The sequence below is a fragment of the Miscanthus floridulus genome, chromosome 9, assembly GCF_019320115.1.
Source record: "Miscanthus floridulus cultivar M001 chromosome 9, ASM1932011v1, whole genome shotgun sequence".
In the NCBI taxonomy this organism is placed as follows: Eukaryota; Viridiplantae; Streptophyta; class Magnoliopsida; order Poales; family Poaceae; genus Miscanthus; species Miscanthus floridulus.
Window position 1 is genome coordinate 101,916,169 of NC_089588.1, and position 19,224 is coordinate 101,935,392.

Sequence of the window (19,224 nt, forward strand, 5' to 3'; positions counted from 1 at the left end):
AGAGAGTCTCCTTGAGGTTCCCCCAGTTGAATGTTATCTTGAACTTGGGCAGCTTCAGGTCCACATCCCGCAACTTCATCTCGAGTACCGTGTGCTCTCGTTGACCTCCGTCGAGGGCATGTCCTTGGACTTTGTGTCGACCTGCCCACGGCGGCGCTTGAGCTGGCCATGAGCCGGTGGTGCGGCGCCGAGCTTGTAAGGTAGCTTTAGGACCTTGAACCCGTCCATGCAGGCAACGTCCATCCTCCGGTATTTCTCCATGAAATCCACATCGGCGTGGCCTCCGTCGAGCCGTTGGAACGTGCCCGGGGATGTGAACTGGAGTTGAAATGGCTCCATCCAGTCGCCTTTGAAGTAGATGGCGTTGGCGAGCACGAGGTCGGTGGCGGCGTTGATGTCGTCGGTGGAGATCATGGAATCGATGAGGTTGTCCGTGGCCTTCTTCACCCACTAGTTGATCATCTTCACAGCGGCCTCGGGCTGCGCGTACCATGCAATGTGCTATTAGTGAACGTGCTTGATGGATCACAATATATATGTGTGCGCAAATGCAAGGTAGTAAAATGAACAAATGAAGCCTGGGGGTTAAACTGTTACTATTTATGATTAGTGATGTAAAAATCAAGTTTGATAACAAGAATTTTGTATGTAAATGATGGCAGCATGTAATTTTCTCCATCTCATCCAATCCTAATAGAATAGGAAATAAGGCGCCTAATCTGATCTAAATTCATTCAGCATCTTGGTTTATATATTGATCATCTAACAATGCAAGAGAGTTGAAGCACAGATATCCAAATGTCACAGCGATTAAATATCTTTTTTGCTGGGAATAGTAGTATTTGTGTTGGAAACTTGGAACGAGGGGAAAAAAAGCAGCTAATCTAATCTACTAACCTCATCGGTGAAGCTCACGGTTCTCGCCTCCGACTTGTAGGCCTCGGCTGCGACGTCGCGGAACGCGTCTGTGAGCGGCAGGCGGCGTCCACCCAAACGCCTCCGCCGAAGAGCACCCGCGGCCCGCCGGCGTCCGAGCGGTCGGCGAGGACGAGGTCCACGACGCGGCGGCCGAAGTCGGCGAGCCCCTCGGCCGACGGGGCGCCGAGGAAGGCGAGCAGCTGCGCCCGCGTGCACGGACACCGGCGAGAACGCGACGTTGTGGTTGTGGTTGTTGGTGGCGGCGGCGGCGGCGGGAGGCGGGGGCGTGAGGTGCTTGGCGAGGCGGAGAGCGAGGGCCGTCTGCGGCTGCAGTTGTGGCGGCGGCCATGGTGGTCGAAATGGGAGACGAGGTCACGAGGAGTGGTGCCGTTTGACGTGGCCGCGGCGTGGGCTTGTGCGTGTTCAAGTCTAAAACATTCTCACTCCGTCGTCGATGAGTCAACTCATTAGAAATTAATTCTTCTAAAAAAACTCATTAGAAAATTAATTTGAGTAACATTTATTTCTAGAAAATAGCATTAATATTTATATTTTTTCAGACACCTTTTACTATAAAATTATAAAAATATGTAGTGTTATTTTCAGATGGTTTGAGAACCCTATTTTTATAGTATTACCAAACATACTGTTGCAATGGAATATACAATTTTTTTTAACGAGAGTTTTACCTCAGCTTTTAAGAAAGCAAAGTTTGATACAAGACTGGGGAAGCCAGTTTCTCAGAAAAACAGCAGAAACAAAATAGAACGAAAGCCTAGACTGAGCTAAATCTTCTACAACTAAAAAGAATAAAGTGTGGACAATTTTTGGTGCGACATTTGTTTTGGTTCGTCCGTCTGCCCACCCCTGCGATACCGCGGCTAATAAAAAAGAAAAATCCCCCTTCGTCTCTCTCGTGACCCGACGCTCGACGGCGCTCCCTCCCCCCGACGGCCGGCAACGCTCCTCCCTCCCGGCCGCGGCGACGCTCCTCCCTCACCGGCGATGGCGGCGCTCCTCCCTCGCCGGTGGCGCTCCCTCTCACGGCGGCCTCCCATCTCCAGCGAAGCTTTGCGAGCTCGGCCTCGGCATGGCCAGATGTGCGGGCATGGCGGGCCCTGGCTGCATCGCGTGGGGGCTAGGACGGCCGTGTGGCCGAGGGGCCGGCGACGGCGGCCCTTGGCCTGTTCCACCGCGCCACCGGCACCTGCGGCGACTCCCAGGACAGGCGCGGCATGATGTAGGGACGATGGCGTGACCACCCTGCAACGGCACCAGCGGCGGCGGTGCCCCCTCAGATCCGGTCGGTAGGCAGGAGGAGCCTCAAGCGAGATGAGGGGTGAGCAGATCGAGCGGGATGAGGAGCGAGCAGATCGACAAGGTATGCCCTTTCCTCCTCCCTAGCTCAACAAGGTGTGGCTAGGCCATCGAGCTCCGCGGCCCCCGGCGACAGCCTGGCCAAACCCGCGTGCTCGGCAGCCCCTGGCGGCGGTGCGGCCCCTGATCTAGCTACTTCAACCTTCCCCTCTCCATCGGCATCACAGGGGCGGCTCCCCCTTTCGTGGCTCCAGTCGGGCAAGCAGCAACTACAACTCTGGCATGCTCAGCCCATAGAACAACCCATCACGCCTAGTGCTTCTCTTCTCGTCTGACCCGTGCAAGCTTCCACCTGCTCTATCAGATTCCTTGTGATTCAATGATTTTTTACAGTATGCTGATACCCCACTTGAATGTTGCAGTAGTGGATGGAGGCGGTCCCTCCTCTCCTACCCCAGGCAACAAGCTTTGACGGCATATCCTGGGCAGCACACTACGTCCAATGAACTGCTTGAGGTGATGGATTTTTCTTTTTTATGCATGGACGAAGGGGATTTCTTTAGTTCTTTTATTCATCTCTTGTTCCTCTTGCAGAAACACATGGTGGCCATGGCAAGAGCATCGCTGGGTAGCTGCAGAGGGTGCTCAACATTTTCGCTTCTCTGATTGTTTCCACATTTTTACTATCCATGTTTGTATGCTCTCACTCATAAGATTCTATGCGTAGACGGAAGCATAAATCTTTATATCCTAATGTGCAAAATTATGAATTTAAAATTTTCCAAAAATATATTCACAATGGATCTTGAATCGTGCACAAAAATGTCAGGATTTCAACGATAAAAACTATTTTTAAATCGGATGCTTCATTGAAGAATTATAATGAAAAAAATGGAAGATATTGGATTGGGTTGCGTGCGTGCGTGCATCAGCCTTGTCAGTTTTTTCTATCAATTGAAGATCAAATAGAAAGGTATCTGAATGCATGGTTACACTGATTCGTTTTGAGATAGACAATGTGACGGAGAAAAATAAAGGTATATTTCCCTCTTCTACTAGACATCTTATGGTGGTTCAAAATTCTGCTTCTTATCCAATTTTAGTATCCCTTATGGAAAGTGTTATACACTACAGATTGAAACAAATTCCTAGTTGTTCATCCAGCAATGAGTCCTTACGAATTTGTTAATACCGTGGAGCCATTTCAATATGATAATATCTTAACAGAGCAATGTGTCTGCTACCAATTACAATTTCAATGGTGGCGTGAAGTTGCAGCCTCCAAGAGCGACCAAGGATAAGGAGAAGTACCATCGGTGACTGCTGTACACCGGCCACATAGGTGACGATTGCTGTAGGGCATATCTTTTGTATTTTCTTGGACAAAGATTAAGGTCTGGCATCGGCAACTTCTCTAATGTGATCGAAGTCTATTAGTGTCCAGATTGCTATCCGGTGGATGCACAAATCATTTGACATTATATAGCAAACTAAGAACTAGCTGCTTAGGAAAAAACCTTAAAGAGTTCATGACAATTATGATAGTTCTATCGATCTATTTATCCTTTCTATCTTTACAACATCGATTCTTCTTTCTCTAAACTTGATTACTCGTAAATTCATGGTTAATGCATTAAGTTTTGGATTGTTATAGGTATGGGCAAGGTTGTCGCTCGGCCCTTACCGAGTCGGTGAGCCTACGACGCCGTGCTCTCCGTGACGATGTTAATTTCACGAATTTTGCTTTTTGGATTAAATGTCACTTTAACATTTTCACAGTATTGTTATTTTATCGTGCGATCTTTGTGTTTTTAGTACAAAAGTTTTAATGTCCCGTAGCAACGCACGGATACGCTACCTAGTTTCATAGATGTCCGACGAGGTCACAGAGCTAGGCTTGAAATAAGTTAGCTATTTTTTTTTGTTGAACCTAGTTAGCCTTGTCCAACACTAAATCAACTAAATTCCTAGACTCATAATAAATGGTACAATAAAGAGTTAACCTCTGTAAATTCTAGTGTGCAGTTGTTGTGAGCTTAAAAAAGATGAAATGTGAGCAACATGTCCGAATACAAGCTCAAGTGGCTAAGACATGACATAAAGTGGTGTAACGTCGACGAAAGTTTTATAGCTCCAAGCTAAAAGCAAGAAGGGTGGGAATGATGGACCTCGAACCGAGGAACGGAAGAGGGATAAGGAATAGACGAACCGAGAAAGAAGAGAGAGAGAGACAGAAGAAAATGGCGGCTTGAGCGCCGACTCTCTTTACTCCGGGTCATGTCCACTAGTTTGTTTTGTTTTTGACCAGCAATGACTACGGAACATATTAAGGTTGGTTAAAAATTGTGGTCTTATATCGGTGGTTGTCTACTTCACACCCCCACTTATAAAACCAAATATTTTAACTCTTAAACTACTAAAAATAATCTAAAGAACCTCTTAAGATGGTTTTGAAGCTGATTTCGCTAATGTGGCGATCTGAAAAAGTCCAATAACCCCTTACATATAAAGGGTTAACTACGTAAACTCCTCGACTATAAAACCTGATATTGTAACCTTTAAAATATCTAATAATATTTAAATAGGCTTTGTAGGACTATTTGGACACGGGACTGGTTACACCGGCCTGAGTACCCATATTTTTTAACGGTCTACATGGTACAAAAGGTAAAAAACAATATTACATGTAATACTATAGGAATCGGCCCATGATAAGACAACAGGAACCGCATAATTAGCAATTTTTTTAACTCTATCTCTATTTCCTCATATATACTGGTTACACTCATCATGGAACCTGTGCCAACAGTGACAACCAGATTTGAACAGACACCCAGGCGTCGACGAGGGCGTACCTGCTGCCACATGCGTATGGGCGATCCCGCGTCAGTACCGGCCCAAGGCACCCAAATAGTTGGGCCTCCAAAGCATCAGCTCAACGCGTAACAATAGTTCTAACCTTTCTTAATTATTGTGCTAGTCTGATTTATCTTTGTGAATTGAAAAACCAGATTTTTGGAGCATCTCTAATAGTTTCCAAAAAATCACTTAGTAAATTAATAGTTTTCCAAGTGACTAAAAAAAGTTAGCAACATATTTGTTGGCTTTCTTCAACCATTTCTAAAATCCCGCTCCTAAAAGATAGAATGTAATTTTGCATTAGTAATCTAAATCATACCAACTACTTTTATATTTTCTTTCTCTCTTGTACATTTGCATCAGGAACCCTGTCCTACTCCTTATTATTTTCCACATTCTTCCACCTTTGGATTGGTCAATGGATACTCAGTGTGTATATCATCGCAATTAGGTCGATTATACCAAGTGTGGAAAAGATTGAGAGTTGAGATAGTGAGTTGTTGGAGAGTTTTTTTTAATCTTGCCAAAGAACCAAGATTGGGAGTGGGTCTTGAAGATGCTCTTAAACTCCCTTAACTCTTAAAATTGTCTGACCTGTCATGAAAGTTCAATTTACCTTCCTTAGAGTTACCGTATAAGACAGATAATGTGGCAGCACGTCAGCAAAAATTGCTTTCAACACGATTTAGGGATGTTAATTAGACTTCATGAAATTGTAGAAATAAATTTTCCAAAAATATCTAAATATTTTTTTCTAGAATAGATATGCATTTAAAAATACTAAACTCTGATTTAGTATTAGAAATTTAAAGAAAGATTGTTTTAACACAAGAAAATATGAATCCAGTTTCATATTTTTTCTATATTTCTAAGCTAAGCACCATAATATAGAACATGATTTTAGAAAAAGTATGGCATCTCAAGCCCATTCAAATTATCTTCCTCCTCGATCATGTGTTTTAGTGCGTGTGCAACTACGATGACAACGATGAACGAGGAAACTGTCGCATCATTCGGACGTTGTCAACCAAGTTGCAAACATCGGTTCTAAGAGTCTGAGAAGTTGAACATCCGGATGTTACCGTCCAAGTCGCACGCCACTGACCGCCGATTATGGTCCAATGCACATGTCATTGACATGAGTCCCATAGAAAAAGACAATGTCTCAATGGTTGTTAATGTGCATAGAAAAATGTCTCAATGCACATGTCATTGACATGAGTCCCATAGAAAAAGACATGACTCTCTTATTTATGTTGTTAATGTGCAATCAGAGCTTGAATTACATTTTTTTTTGCAATTTTCCATGCATGTCTCAATGGTTAAGTAAGATATTGCTCTTGAGGAAACAATTTTTTTAGTTTGCATAGGGTACACAATTCACGTTGCGGTTTGCAAAGATTAGTCTTGATATGCATCCTCTATTTCATATTTGATCCAGTTTTAGATTTTAGGATATATAATTCAGAGAGTCTTAAATAAGGAAAAAAATAGAACATGTTTTTTAGGAAAAAAATGCAACTGGTTTTATTTTTAGAATATTTTTTTCTATATTTTTTGAGAATCTTCTATAAATTTTCGAATCACAGACGAACCAGTTCCCATCCATTGGACCAACCAACTCGGTGTCCGCTCTCTCAGCTGCCTCTCCAGTCTCCCCCCGACTTCGTCGGCGGCGGCGACGCGAGCTGCAGGTACATCGGCGAGGCGGTCACGCGGTGAGTAAAGTCTGATTGTCTGTCTCTCTCCCTCTCACTCTCTCCGGGATACCTCAGGATTTGTTTTATTTGACGTTCCAGACCGGACGGTCAGCACCTGTTCAACGGAATGTCTCAGGGGAGTGAGGCCGCGAGGAGCAAGAGGAAGACTGCGGATGGAAGTACAGACCGACCCAGTGGGCTCCCAGAAGGTCTGCTGCTGGACCTTTTGTCCTTCCTTCCATCGAGGGACGCAGTGCGGACGTGTGTGCTTGCCCACCGCTGGCGCAACCTGTGGAAGGAGGTGCCTGCTCTCCGCATCACCCCTGCCACCACGTCGAGGTACTGTGGCGCGAGTGCCCTGAACAGGTTCGTCAACGACCTGCTGTTCTTCCGCAACCGGTTACCTCTCCATGTGGCCGAATTCAGCTCCTATGGAGGTGACAATTTTGATGAGGCTGTCCAGTATTTGGAGCTTTGGATTCGCTACAGTTCATCATGCCCAGTTGCCAAACTCTCTGTCACCAGCCACGATAAATATCAACGCTGGCTGCTTCCCAAGGGACTTATCACCTCGGAGCACCTGACAGCACTTCAGCTTACCCGGGTCAAGACACAGGACGATCTGGATTTCTCAAGTTGTGTGTCTCTAAAGGCTAAAGCATCTGAAGATGACTGATTGTGGCATTTACTGTGATAGAATCATGTCCCCGTCACTAAAGCGTCTCATGATGGCACAATCTCACTTCATTGGGTATGCCCGTACCCAAATGTATGCCTCAAATCTCATTATCCTTCTGTTAGTTGACTGTATGGGAATGACTCCATTGCTCGTGAGCATGCCGTACCTAGTGGAGGCATTTATCAGACTTGGATACTGCAATGATTTTTGTAAACATAGTTATGAGATTGGTGATTGCGGGGATGAGTCATGTTGGGGATGCCAGTTCTATGAGGACAACTATGGAAACAATAATTGCATTCTTCTTCATGGTTTGTCAAGCTGTACAAATCTGGAGTTAACAGCTGCAACAGCACCGGTATGTTTTCCATTAGCACTTAATTGTTTTTCATTGTTCGCCTTCCATTCTGTCCTTGCATTTGTTTCTTAGTTGGAACCTGGAATAGCCATTGGGAAATATGTATTGTGTAGATAACTGTGGCCAAAATCATGTCATGACGCCTAGCCAGTTTTGAATGTTAAATACATACTGAATGGTCCTATTCACTTCAGTTGCATCCCCTCATCATGCTTCTTGTACTGCACAAGTTGAGATGTTGAGTTATTCTTACTAAATTTTCCTTTATGCAGTTCATTTTCAGGAAGGATTTGACACGATGCCCTGTATTTAGCAAGTTAAAAACTTTGTTACTCAATGAGTGGTGCATTACTAATAACCTTGGTGCATTAATATGCTTTCTCCAGCACTCACCAGTTCTAGAGAAGCTCATTATTCAGTTTGAGCCTCCCGAGGTGCATGAATTCTCTGTGATAATAATCTGTCTATTTAAAGTAAACATGTATGATGGCCTAACTTGGTATACATGTTCTGACAGATACATGAGAGATTAGTGGAAATAGGAGCAAGTTATGACCTAAGGAAGCAATCCCTTGTATTGAAGGACCTTAATGTTGAAGTTAGATGTGATGATGGTGATGAGCGGGTTCACAAAGTCTTGGATGTTTTGGGTTCCTATGGTTTATTCCCTGAGAAATTCAAGATCCAACGACCTCCAAAACTGACTAGGGCCTGATTTGATGACACTTGGACTTCTGGAAGTAAGTTTTCTGTTGGCAATTTATATAAATTACTATATTTGTATGACCCTGTTTCTGTATGTATAAAATATAATGAAAAGGCTCCAAATATTGGCCATGGCCAAAGTTGTGGCACTTTGCCAAAATCAGAGCTTAAAGATGATGTATGTCTTGCGCCTTTCAAAATTGGGGCTGTGACAAAATTAGTGCAGAAAAATGGTGTTCTAAATGTAGCCATTCTAATTTTTTTCAAATATTATGATATGACATGTGGGCCTGGTATTCCATCTATTTGCTTAGGATCAAAATTGGAGACAAAACATAATAATTCTAATTAGACTCAAAATAATATACTAGTCCAGAATACCAAAAGTAGCAAGACCATCACAAGGTAACTCATGGACACCAGAGATGAGGTGACTGCAACTAAAACACATCCATGCCTCAAGTAACTGTTGCTTCAACTATTAGGAAACGAAGTTGTATTATGCCCATTCCATGCTGTCAAAGTTAGATGGTTTCACCTGAGACCATCTCAGGTTGCTTGGATAACTTTCACTTTAATGGCTCTTCATAAGTTGGAATGGGTTGGTATAAAAGGTACACTCGGAAAGCTATTACTATCAGATATGATGTGAAACCTTTAGGTTGCCTGCTGGTGCAAATTAAAACAATCAAGGCTGCTCCAAAAGAGATAAGAAAGGGACTGAATTCACTCATCATTCTGGTTGCCTAGGAGTTGTGGAAGCATAGGAATGCTTGTGTCTTTGAGGGTGCTAGTCGCTGTGTTCAAAGAGTTTTATCTGTAGTTTCTGAAGAGTGTTTGTTGTGGTGTTGGGCTGGAGGCTGGAGCTAAGGCTCTGCAACAGCTTTTTAGTAGGTTGCTACCTTTAGCTGTTTAGCCGTTTCTTGGGCAGTGGTCGTCTGTTTTTATTTTTCTTAATGTGTGGTGCTAAGAGTCCTGTAATTGGTTCTTGGGGGAGCAGGCTCTGCCTCTCCTCCGTTGTTATCTTCTTGATGAAATGACACACAGCTCTCCTGTGTCGTTCGAGAAAAAAAACTTTAGGCTTTTCATGCAGCTTTGCCATGGTTTTTTTTTCCAAACCAGGATAAACTCCATTTCCATTAACAACAGAAATCAAGTAGATTGAAAAGCCGGGCAGAGAGTTAGGCGACAAAAGAAAGTGGTACAAGCTGGCATCAGTTGCCTCCGGTGACCAACCTGCTTAGTAACCAGCCTATGCGTGTACATATCCCACTAACAAAAGTAAACACAACATGTATCAACATAAGAGTTGCAGATGAGTAGTCAACATAAGAGTTGTAGATAAGTAGTTGAAACATCAGAGTTCCGGAGTGCAGCATTAGAGTTCCGGAGTGAGTTTCAAATATCAGATCAACTCCAGATGAGCACCACCCTTCTCCTCTTCGGCCAGCTCTTCAGTGGCAGTGATTCTTAGGCGAGGGTGTTGTGGCATTGTGACCATCAACCACTTCTTGTTGAGACCTAGCCTCAACGACTCTGCCCAAAATATAAGAAAAAAACAAGCTTTTGTGGTTACTTATGTTAGAATAAGTGGCCAACCGATTCTATTCCAGGCCCCAAAGGGGCAAGTATACAAGTTTGTACATATGCAAAGAACACCTCCAAGTAGAGGGAAAATAGAAAGTACATATATACATCTAACACCCCCCCTCAAAGTCATGGTGGATTAATAACATTGAGTTTGGAGAGCAAGAATCTATGATAGGCTCGTGTCTGTGCCTTGGTGAAGAAATCCGCTAGCTGAACCTCTGAAGGCACGTGGTGGAGGAACACAACCTGATCATGCACCTACGATCTCATGTAGGAAGCATCAATGCCAATGTGTTTGGTGAGCTCATGCTTGACCGGATCCTGAGCAATACTGATCGCACCGGTGTTGTCAGAAGAGAGAGGAGTGGGTGCTGTTGACACCGTTTTTTGCACGTGTCAAAATGATCAGAGTGGGCTAATCGGCAGGTGGAAAGTTACTGTATACGTTGACAGCCGATGAAAATCAGCTTGTAAAGATGGTTGCCGATGAATGGTGGTGATCGATGGAAAAGTTGATTTACTCGGGCGTTGCCGATAAGGTTGGAGATGTTATTGTCGATGCCAATGAAGGGAGGCTTGAAGACTACTGCCGATGAAACAGGAAGTATGCCGATGGAAAGGAGGTTGGTGAGATTTCCATCATAATTGGAGCGGACAGGGAAATAGATAGGAGTTGATTTCCTTTTCTATATTTGTTAGAGTATGATTCATGTAAAGAGTCACGTGTTTCCTTAGATATGGACTTGGTGTCCGAGTTGTATTTTGGTTGTCTCTTTAGATCAGGGTATAAATATAGATTGAGGGGCAATGTAATGGATATATCAATCAATATCAAAACAAATTTTTACTCCTATTTGCATCTACTTACTTTTCGACGACTTCGTCAATTTGCATATTATTTTTTTCTTTACGAGTTCTCATTGATTCAGTGCGGCCTTCGGCGATTCTCGAGTTCCGCATGAGTACCTCTTGGCCGTGACTTCCGGGCGTATCGCTGTTGTCAGGACCAAAGTGCTCCTATCTTCATCCTTGTCGATTAACAGGTCAAATCAACTGGCACGCTTTGGATATCGATTCGGGTATTAGCCCTTTGTGTTTGCAGATCCACTTTTTGCATCAACACATCTTTTGGCACGCCCAGTGGGACCAATCAATCCGATCAATATGTTCAATTCCGAGATCGATTCAGGGAACATTATCGCAGTATCAGAAGAAGATCTTAAGGAAGAGCAGAGGCAGGCTATGGAAAAGGCTGTAGAAGAATACAGGCAGCTTTGTCTGAAATCGTTTAGCCTGAACAAGAGTGGACAAGTCATCCAGAAGCAAGATTTGCCGTTGCCTCGGCAGGTTACCTTTGACTCCAATCCTGGTAAACTTCAAGAAATGGTTAATTCTGCAGTAAATCATGCTTTGATTAATCATTCCAATGTGCTGTCCAATACTGTTCATAATGCTGTGGTTTGAACTCTCAAAGAAGGACAAGCGTCACCGCATTACGTTGGGCCTGCCTATCACCAACCAGAGCCGGCATCTGTCAATGCTCCATCGGCTCCCTCGGCCGTTGTGGGTACAGAAGTTACTTCTCCTCCAGTATTGGCAGGCTTACCTAATATTCAATCTACACCGATACGATCAGATTAGGTACTACCAGGAGGACGAGTTCGGCTTAATACAGATCTATCGGCATCAGCTATGTCCGGCCCTGTGTCTCAGAATAGCCAGATTCCTGCTAATTGGTGGGGATATGGTATGCCTCCGGAGTCATCTGCCTTCAATCCTGGGTTACCTCAAGTGTTTGATGCAGTAGGAAAAGCTCCTATACCATCGGCTGTTTCGCCGATGGCTCAAGTGCCTCAATATGCTACAGCAACTACTGTGCAACCAACTCCAGGAGGTTTCCAGATGCCTTTGGTTCAAACACCCAATCCAAGTCCATCGGCAAGCTTACTGCCGATGCAGCAGAAAGCCCCTGCTATGAGTCAAACTGGGGTTCAGTTCATGCCTCAAGCTGGTTATAATTATCCAACAATGTCAGCAAATTACCAGCCATCGGTAAGTTTTGTACCGATGAGTTCTAATAATAGTTGGTCAGGACATTTACCTGTTCAACATACAGTTCAGCAAAATCAGCAGGTTGCAGGGGTTCAACAAGGTCATATGCAAGCTGGTTTCCAAAATCAAGCATCGGCAGCTCAGCCGATGAATCCTTTCCAGCAGGTTAATGGACCACAAGTAACGGCAAGTATGCCGATTGCTGGAGATCGTGGGCCACAAAGATATGTGCAGGGATATCAGCAGGTACCTCTAGTAGAAATTCAGCCAGTTCGTCAGCAGGAGGCTGATGCTTTTTGGGCCGATAAGATAGCAGAAATTATGAAGGATCAGTTTGGGATAAAGCCCAAGGTCAATACTTATTCTTATCGGACTCCATACCCTCCTGCATATGATTTAATTCCTCTCCCAAATCGGTACAAGGTACCAGATTTCACTAAATTTTCTGGGCAAGATGATACATCAACGATGGAACATGTCAATCGCTTCATTATTCAATGTGGAGAGGCAGCTAGCAGAGATGAATTAAGAGTTCGATTATTTTCATCATCTTTGTCTGGATCGGCATTTACATGGTTCATTTCATTACCACCAAATTCTATTATTACTTGGGCTGATCTAGAAAAACAATTTCATAAGTATTTCTTTGCTGGAATCCATGAAAAGAAGCTTACCGATTTAGTAAAATTGAGACAGCGTAATGATGAATCGGTAGAAAGCTTTGTGCAAAGGCTACGAGATGTAAAAAATAAGTGCTATAGCCTGATGCTGGATGATCGGCAGCTTGCCGATCTGGCTTTCCAAGGGTTATTGCCACATCTTAAAGACAGATATGCTTCTCAGGAGTTTGAAAGCCTCAGTCATCTTGTGCAAAGGATCTCTGATCAAGATACTAGGGTCTTTGAACTTAAAAAGAATTGGAGTAAAAAAGTATCATTTGTTGAAGAAGTAGGAGATTCTGATTCTGATGAAGAACCAGTTATCGGATTAGCTGAGTGGGTTAAGAATAAAAAGCCGATATCTTGTCCCTTTGGTCAGAAAGAGCCAGAAAAGTTTACCTTTGATATCACCAAGGCCGACAAGATATTTGATCTTCTGCTCCAAGAGGGCCAAATTAAGCTGTCACCTAATCATGTGATCCCATCGGCAGAAGAGTTGAAGAAGATCTTGTATTGCAAATGGCACAATGCAACTTCACACAGTACAAATGAGTGCAAGGTGTTCAGGCAACAGTTACAATCGGCTATTGAATCTGGGAGAATTAAGTTTGGTACTTCCAAAGCCCAGAAGCCGATGAAAATTGATCAACACCCTTTTCCAGCAAATATGTTGGAGGCCAAAGGGAAGACCAAGGTATTGACGTCAGAGGCTGCTGAGAAAAACGCATCAGTGGATCCCCAACATCGGATAACTACCGATGATGCAAAAAGTAAGGGTTTGCTGGGAGAAAGCAGTAGTTCCAAAAATCCTCCTCGACCTGGCATTGTGATTACTCATCGAAGGCAGCAGGAGGGTTGGCGTCAGCGTAATGACCGATATCGACAACAGCAAGAAGAGAGACGTCGGGAAGAATGGTATCGGCATAAAGATCATTGGAGGTGCCCATTTTTCATCCATTGCTGGGAAGAAGGTATTAAATTGCCAACTATTGAAAATTGCCCTGAGTGCAATGGTTATTACGGGGTCAATCGGTCAGGAAGGAGGTTTTGACCTGGCAATCAGGGTTTATTTATCAATGAGCCGATCAGAGGCAGAGCATCAGTGCATGATCGGCTGGGGGGCAGACTTAGTGTACATGAGAGGCTTGGTAAACGCGCTGGATATTTTCCAAGGAATCAAGAGGAGCTGGAGGAAATGGCAAACGCAAGAGTTCCCGATGAAGAAATATTCTACAGGGACCCTAATATACGTCGTGTAGAATCAACTAGGACCTATTATCAGCCGGTTTGGAAGACCAAGTTTCCTCGATGGTGCCCGGAGGGTCTGACAAAGACACAGAAAAGAAGGATGCAGCGTGAGCATCAGGAGGATTTATATCGAGAGGAAAATTCCTCCAATGAGAGGTCTGGTCATCAGCAGTGGCAGGTAAAACACAAAAATAAGGGTCCATCGGCAGATGTTAATATGGTATTCATGTTGCCGATGGAGTTTTTGGCACTATCTGATAATGAGGAAGAAGTTGTTCTCTCTGATCAAGTAGCTCAGTTGACACTAGATCCAATGATGGCTGTTTTTGAGAAACCTACCGATGACGAGAGACAACATCTTAAGGCTTTGTTTGTGAAAGGCAGAGTTGATGGGCAGCCTGTATCTAAGATACTTATCGATGGAGGGGCTGCGATTAATATTATGCCTTATGTGATGTATCGGAAACTTGGTAAGGGAGATCAAGACTTGACCAAAACCGATATGATGCTGAAGGATTTTGAAGGCAATGTGTCACCAGCTAAAGGGGCAGTATGCGTTGAATTGACCATCGGCAGCAAAACCTTGCCGACAACGTTCTTTGTTATTAATGGCAAGGGTGCATATAATCTGCTTCTAGGGAGAGATTGGATTCATGCTAATTGTTGTGTTCCTTCTATAATGCATCAATGCCTCGTACAGTGGATTGGGGATAAGATTGAGGTTGTCCCTGGTGATTCTTCTTATATCATCGCATCGGCAGAATCAGATACTTATGAGCGAACTAAATGCATATCAGGAGAAGTTTGGGAAAAAGAGTTCCTTAGAGTTGCTGATTATGAAATTCCACCGATCCAAGCAGTCGGTTCTGAAGAAGAGTTTTAATGGATAGGTTTGCCGATGATGGAAAATTAGGTCAAGGGTTCACATCGGCAGATGATTTAGTAAAAGTAGATATTGGTGATGGCGATAGGCCAAGACCTACTTTTATTAGTGCTAAGTTAGATTCCAAGTGTAAGCAGCAAATAACTGATTTGTTAAAAGAGTATAAAGATTGTTTTGCTTGGGATTATACTGAGATGCCTGGATTAGACCGATCGATAGTTGAACATCGGTTACCTATCAAATCTGGATTTCGGCCACATCAGCAGCCAGCGCGCCGATGCAACCCTAATATACTTCCTGATATTAAGGCTGAAATAACTAAATTTATTGAGGCAAAGTTTATTCGGCAGTGTCGATATGCAGAGTGGATCTCTAATGTGGTTCCTGTTTATAAGAAGAATGGAAAACTTCGTGTTTGTATTGATTTCAGGAATCTCAACAAAGCCACACCGATGGATGGCTATCCAATGCCAATTGCTGATTTGTTGATTGATGCTGCAGCCGGACATCAAATTATCAGCTTCATGGATGGTAATGCAGGTTACAATCAAATATTCATGGCTGAAGAGGATATTCCCAAGACTGCTTTTAGATGTCTAGGTCATGTAGGGTTGTTTGAGTGGATAGTCATGACGTTTGGTTTGAAAAATGCCGGCGCTACTTATCAAAGAGCTATGAACTTTATTTTTCATGAATACATCGGCACATTAGTGGAGATCTACATTGATGATGTAGTGATTAAGTCTGGAGATATCACAAAACATCTAGCCGATCTACGAAAGATACTGGAGTGCACAAGGAAGCATGGATTGAAGATGAATCCTAATAAATATGCATTTGGTGTATCGGCAGGTCAATTCTTGGGTTTTATGGTGCATCAGCGGGGCATCGAAATCAGTAGGAAGTCTATTGATGCAATTAACAAGGTGGTTGCTCCTACCAATAAAACTGAATTGCAATCTTTGATCGGTAAGATTAATTTCATTAGAAGATTCATATCTAATCTATCGGGTAAGATCAAGGCTTTTAGTCCATTACTTAAATTGAAAGCCGATCAGGAATTTGTATGGGGAGCTGAGCAGCAGTTAGCCCTAGATGAAATTAAGAAATATTTAACGAGTCCTCCAGTGCTAGTTCCACCTCAACACGGGAAACCTTTCAGGTTGTATTTGTCAACTGATGATACCGTTATCGGTTCAGCTCTTATTCAAGAATTTGAAGGGAGAGAACATGTTATTTATTATTTGAGCAGAAGATTAGTGGATGCTGAGACAAGGTATTCGGCCATCGAAAAATTATGTCTGTGTTTATACTTTTCTTGTGTCAAATTAAGACATTATTTGTTATCTGCCGAATGTACGGTCGTATGCAAAGACGACGTAGTCAAGTATATGCTGTCGATGCTGATATTAAGTGGTAGAATCAGCAAGTGGATTTTAGCATTATCAGAATTTGAACTACGTTACGAATCGACTAAGGCAGTTAAGGGGCAAGTTATGGCTGATTTTGTCACTCAGCATTGTAATACAGTGGACTCTCTGGAGGTTGCTCCTTGGACACTTTTCTTCGATGGGTCCACATGTGGTGAAGGAGCAGGGATCGACATTGTGTTGATTTCACCTCAAGGAAGGAAGTATGAGTTTTCATTGCCGATTGTTGCTACATCAACAAACAATCAGGCTGAATACCAAGCCTTGATAAAAGGGTTAGAATTGCTGAAGGAGATACGTGCCGATGCTGTTGAAATCTTTGGTGATTCTATGCTAGTTATAAATCAATTGACTGGGATTTATGAATGCCGAAGTGAAGTTTTAATTTCGTATTACGAAAGATGTTTGCAATTGTTGAAAGGGTTTAGAGATTTTCGTCTTGAACTTATTTCTCGACTGCATAATGAGGAGGCTAATCGACTAGCTCAGCATGCTTCAGGGTATCAGCCTATTCAGGAAGTGCTAACATCGGCAGTCGATACCGATGACTGGAGAAAGGAGATTGTCGATTATTTAAAGGATTCATATAAAAAGGTTGAAAGACGTATAAGGTTCCAAGCTACCAAGTATGTGCTCCTCGATGATGAATTATATTATCGAACTATAGATGGAGTTTTACTCAGATGTGTTAGCAGTGATGAATCGAAAAGTTTGATGGGTGAAATTCATGAAGGAGTGTGTGGAGCGCATCAATCGGCTTTCAAGATGAAGTGGATGATCAGAAGGAATGAATACTATTGGCTGACTATTCTTGAAGATTGTTTTAGATATTTTAAAGGGTGTCAGGGGTGTCAAAAGTTTGGTAATATTCAAAGAGCGCCTGCATCGGCTATGAACCCTATAATTAAACCCTGGCCGTTTCGGGGATGGGCTATCGATCTCATCGGTCAGATTTATCCGCCATCGAGCAAAGGACATAAATTTATTCTGGTTGCTACCGATTATTTCACAAAATGGGTTGAGGCAATTCCTTTAAAAAAGGTGACATCGGCTAATATGATCGATTTTGTGAAAGAGCATATTGTTTACCGATTTGGTATTCCTCAAACTATCACTACCGATCAGGGTACTATGTTTACATCGGGAGAATTTGATGAGTTTGCTGTAGGTATGGGAATTAAAGTTTTAAATTCTTCTCCATATTATGCTCAAGCTAATGGTCAGGCTGAGGCTTCTAACAAAGGGATCATCAAACTCATTAAGCGCAAAATTAGAGAAAATCCTAAGAGGTGGCATACAGTATTAAATGAAGCCTTGTGGTCATATCGGATGTCATGTCATGGCGCAACCAAAGTAACGCCTTATCAGTTAGTATATGGACACGATGCAGTATTGCCTTGGGAGATTAAAACTGGCTCTAGGCGAGTACGTTCTCAAAATCAGCTAACAGCCGATGATTATGATACTCTTATGAAGGATGAGTTGGAAGATATGGCGGGTCATCGGTTAAGGGCTTTAGTTAGCATCGAAGAAAATAAGAAAAGAGTAGCCAGATGGTATGACAAGAAGGTGAAGGTAAAGGAATTTGTCGATGGAGATCTGGTCTGGAAATTGATTTTACCGATTGGGACTAAAAGTTCAAAGTTTGGAAAGTGGTCTCCTAATTGGGAAGGTCCATATCGGATAAATCAGTCTGTTCCTGGTAACGCATATATTCTAGAAACCCTTGAAGGGGTTGTGTTTCCCAGAGCATTAAATGGAAAATATTTAAAGAAATATTACCCTAGTATCTGGATGGATGCATAAAAGTATAAGTGCCGATAACAGTCCTATCGGCTAAAATTATACAAGGATATCAATGTCTCATAAAAGTGCCGATGCAATAGATAAGATTTACAAGTTTAACAAGGATTGGATAGCCAATATCGCATGCAGGCGAATCTGGTCGGCTTCCTTCATTTCTTTGATGTCTTCATCGGCAGCACCCTCCACAGGCTTGAGTTTTTTCTTCATGGCCAAAGCTTTGCGAGCCTGGATGTCTCTTTCTTGCTGAAGGGCCTTGATGGCATCGGGTAGCTGGCTTTCTTCGTGTTGGGCATGAGTTAAGGCTGCCTCGACTTCTTTCAATTCAGCCAATAGAGCCATCCTCTTTGCCGATAAATCTGAGATTTTCTGCTTAAGTTCAGCGCCCGAAGTCTGCAAGTTGCCGATGCCCTTGTGCTTCTCATCGGCAATCTATTTCAGTTGTAGCATCTCTTCTTTGAGTTGAGCCTGAGCTGCTCTATCGGCAATGCATTGAGCAGCCCGTTGATATTGCAGTTGGCGGCTTTCTAAATGGGCTGCTGGGAAGAGTGCTTCTTCAACATCGGCAGGGACCTGGCCACGGATTGTTTTGAAAATTGCCTTTGCGGGGTCCGAGTCATCTACCAGTTGGGCGGTATCCTGTTGTAACAAGTACAGGAGGGCTTCCAACTTGGACTTAATTTCTGCCGATATTGTTCCCAATGCAAGGGAAGAACTTGTTTCCTCTCCATCATCGTCAGAAACGTCAATGTCAAAGGAAAATAGGCTGTTTGGGGAGTCTTGTTCCTGAGAAAAAGAAAAAGAGGTCAGTTAAGGATAAGTATGAATGTTATAAATCGACTAGGTCAATCGGCTTACCTGTTTCAAGGCAATTTCCTGTACTTGGCTGGAGGAGGCAGCCTGGAGTATGCCATGTGGAGGATCGGCTGAGCTTGCCGATGGGATATCCTCTGTGGCTTCATCGGTGGTTGGCCCTTGGGGTATGATGACCGGTGGTATGTCCTGTACAGGAGGATTGACTGT

The 19,224-nt window shown here is 43.3% G+C and overlaps 2 protein-coding genes and 1 pseudogene across 2 annotated transcripts; 2 read left to right on the forward strand and 1 right to left on the reverse strand.

Moving 5' to 3' along the window:
* Nucleotides 1–75: 75 nt before the first annotated feature.
* On the reverse strand, nucleotides 76–2,155 carry LOC136480431 (putative serpin-Z5; annotated as a pseudogene).
* A 4,766-nt stretch (nucleotides 2,156–6,921) lies between these two features.
* LOC136480432 (F-box/LRR-repeat protein 13-like) lies at nucleotides 6,922–7,470 on the forward strand. Its single transcript, XM_066477974.1, has one exon. The coding sequence runs from the start codon at nucleotides 6,922–6,924 to the stop codon at nucleotides 7,468–7,470; it is 549 nt and encodes a 182-aa protein (XP_066334071.1).
* A 25-nt stretch (nucleotides 7,471–7,495) lies between these two features.
* On the forward strand, nucleotides 7,496–8,546 carry LOC136483188 (uncharacterized). Its single transcript, XM_066480257.1, has 3 exons — nucleotides 7,496–7,831; nucleotides 8,104–8,265; nucleotides 8,349–8,546. The coding sequence occupies exons 1-3, from the start codon at nucleotides 7,496–7,498 to the stop codon at nucleotides 8,544–8,546; spliced, it is 696 nt and encodes a 231-aa protein (XP_066336354.1).
* Nucleotides 8,547–19,224: the final 10,678 nt, after the last annotated feature.

Bases quoted from the DNA above. Each gene is read 5' to 3' on its own strand.
- LOC136480432 (XM_066477974.1), top strand. From the start codon at position 6,922: ATGTCTCAGGGGAGTGAGGCCGCGAGGAGCAAGAGGAAGACTGCGGAT.
- LOC136483188 (XM_066480257.1), top strand. From the start codon at position 7,496: ATGTCCCCGTCACTAAAGCGTCTCATGATGGCACAATCTCACTTCATT. The intron at 7,832-8,103 runs GTATGTTTTCCA...TCCTTTATGCAG, and splicing joins TAACAGCTGCAACAGCACCG to TTCATTTTCAGGAAGGATTT. The intron at 8,266-8,348 runs GTGCATGAATTC...ATGTTCTGACAG, and splicing joins TTCAGTTTGAGCCTCCCGAG to ATACATGAGAGATTAGTGGA.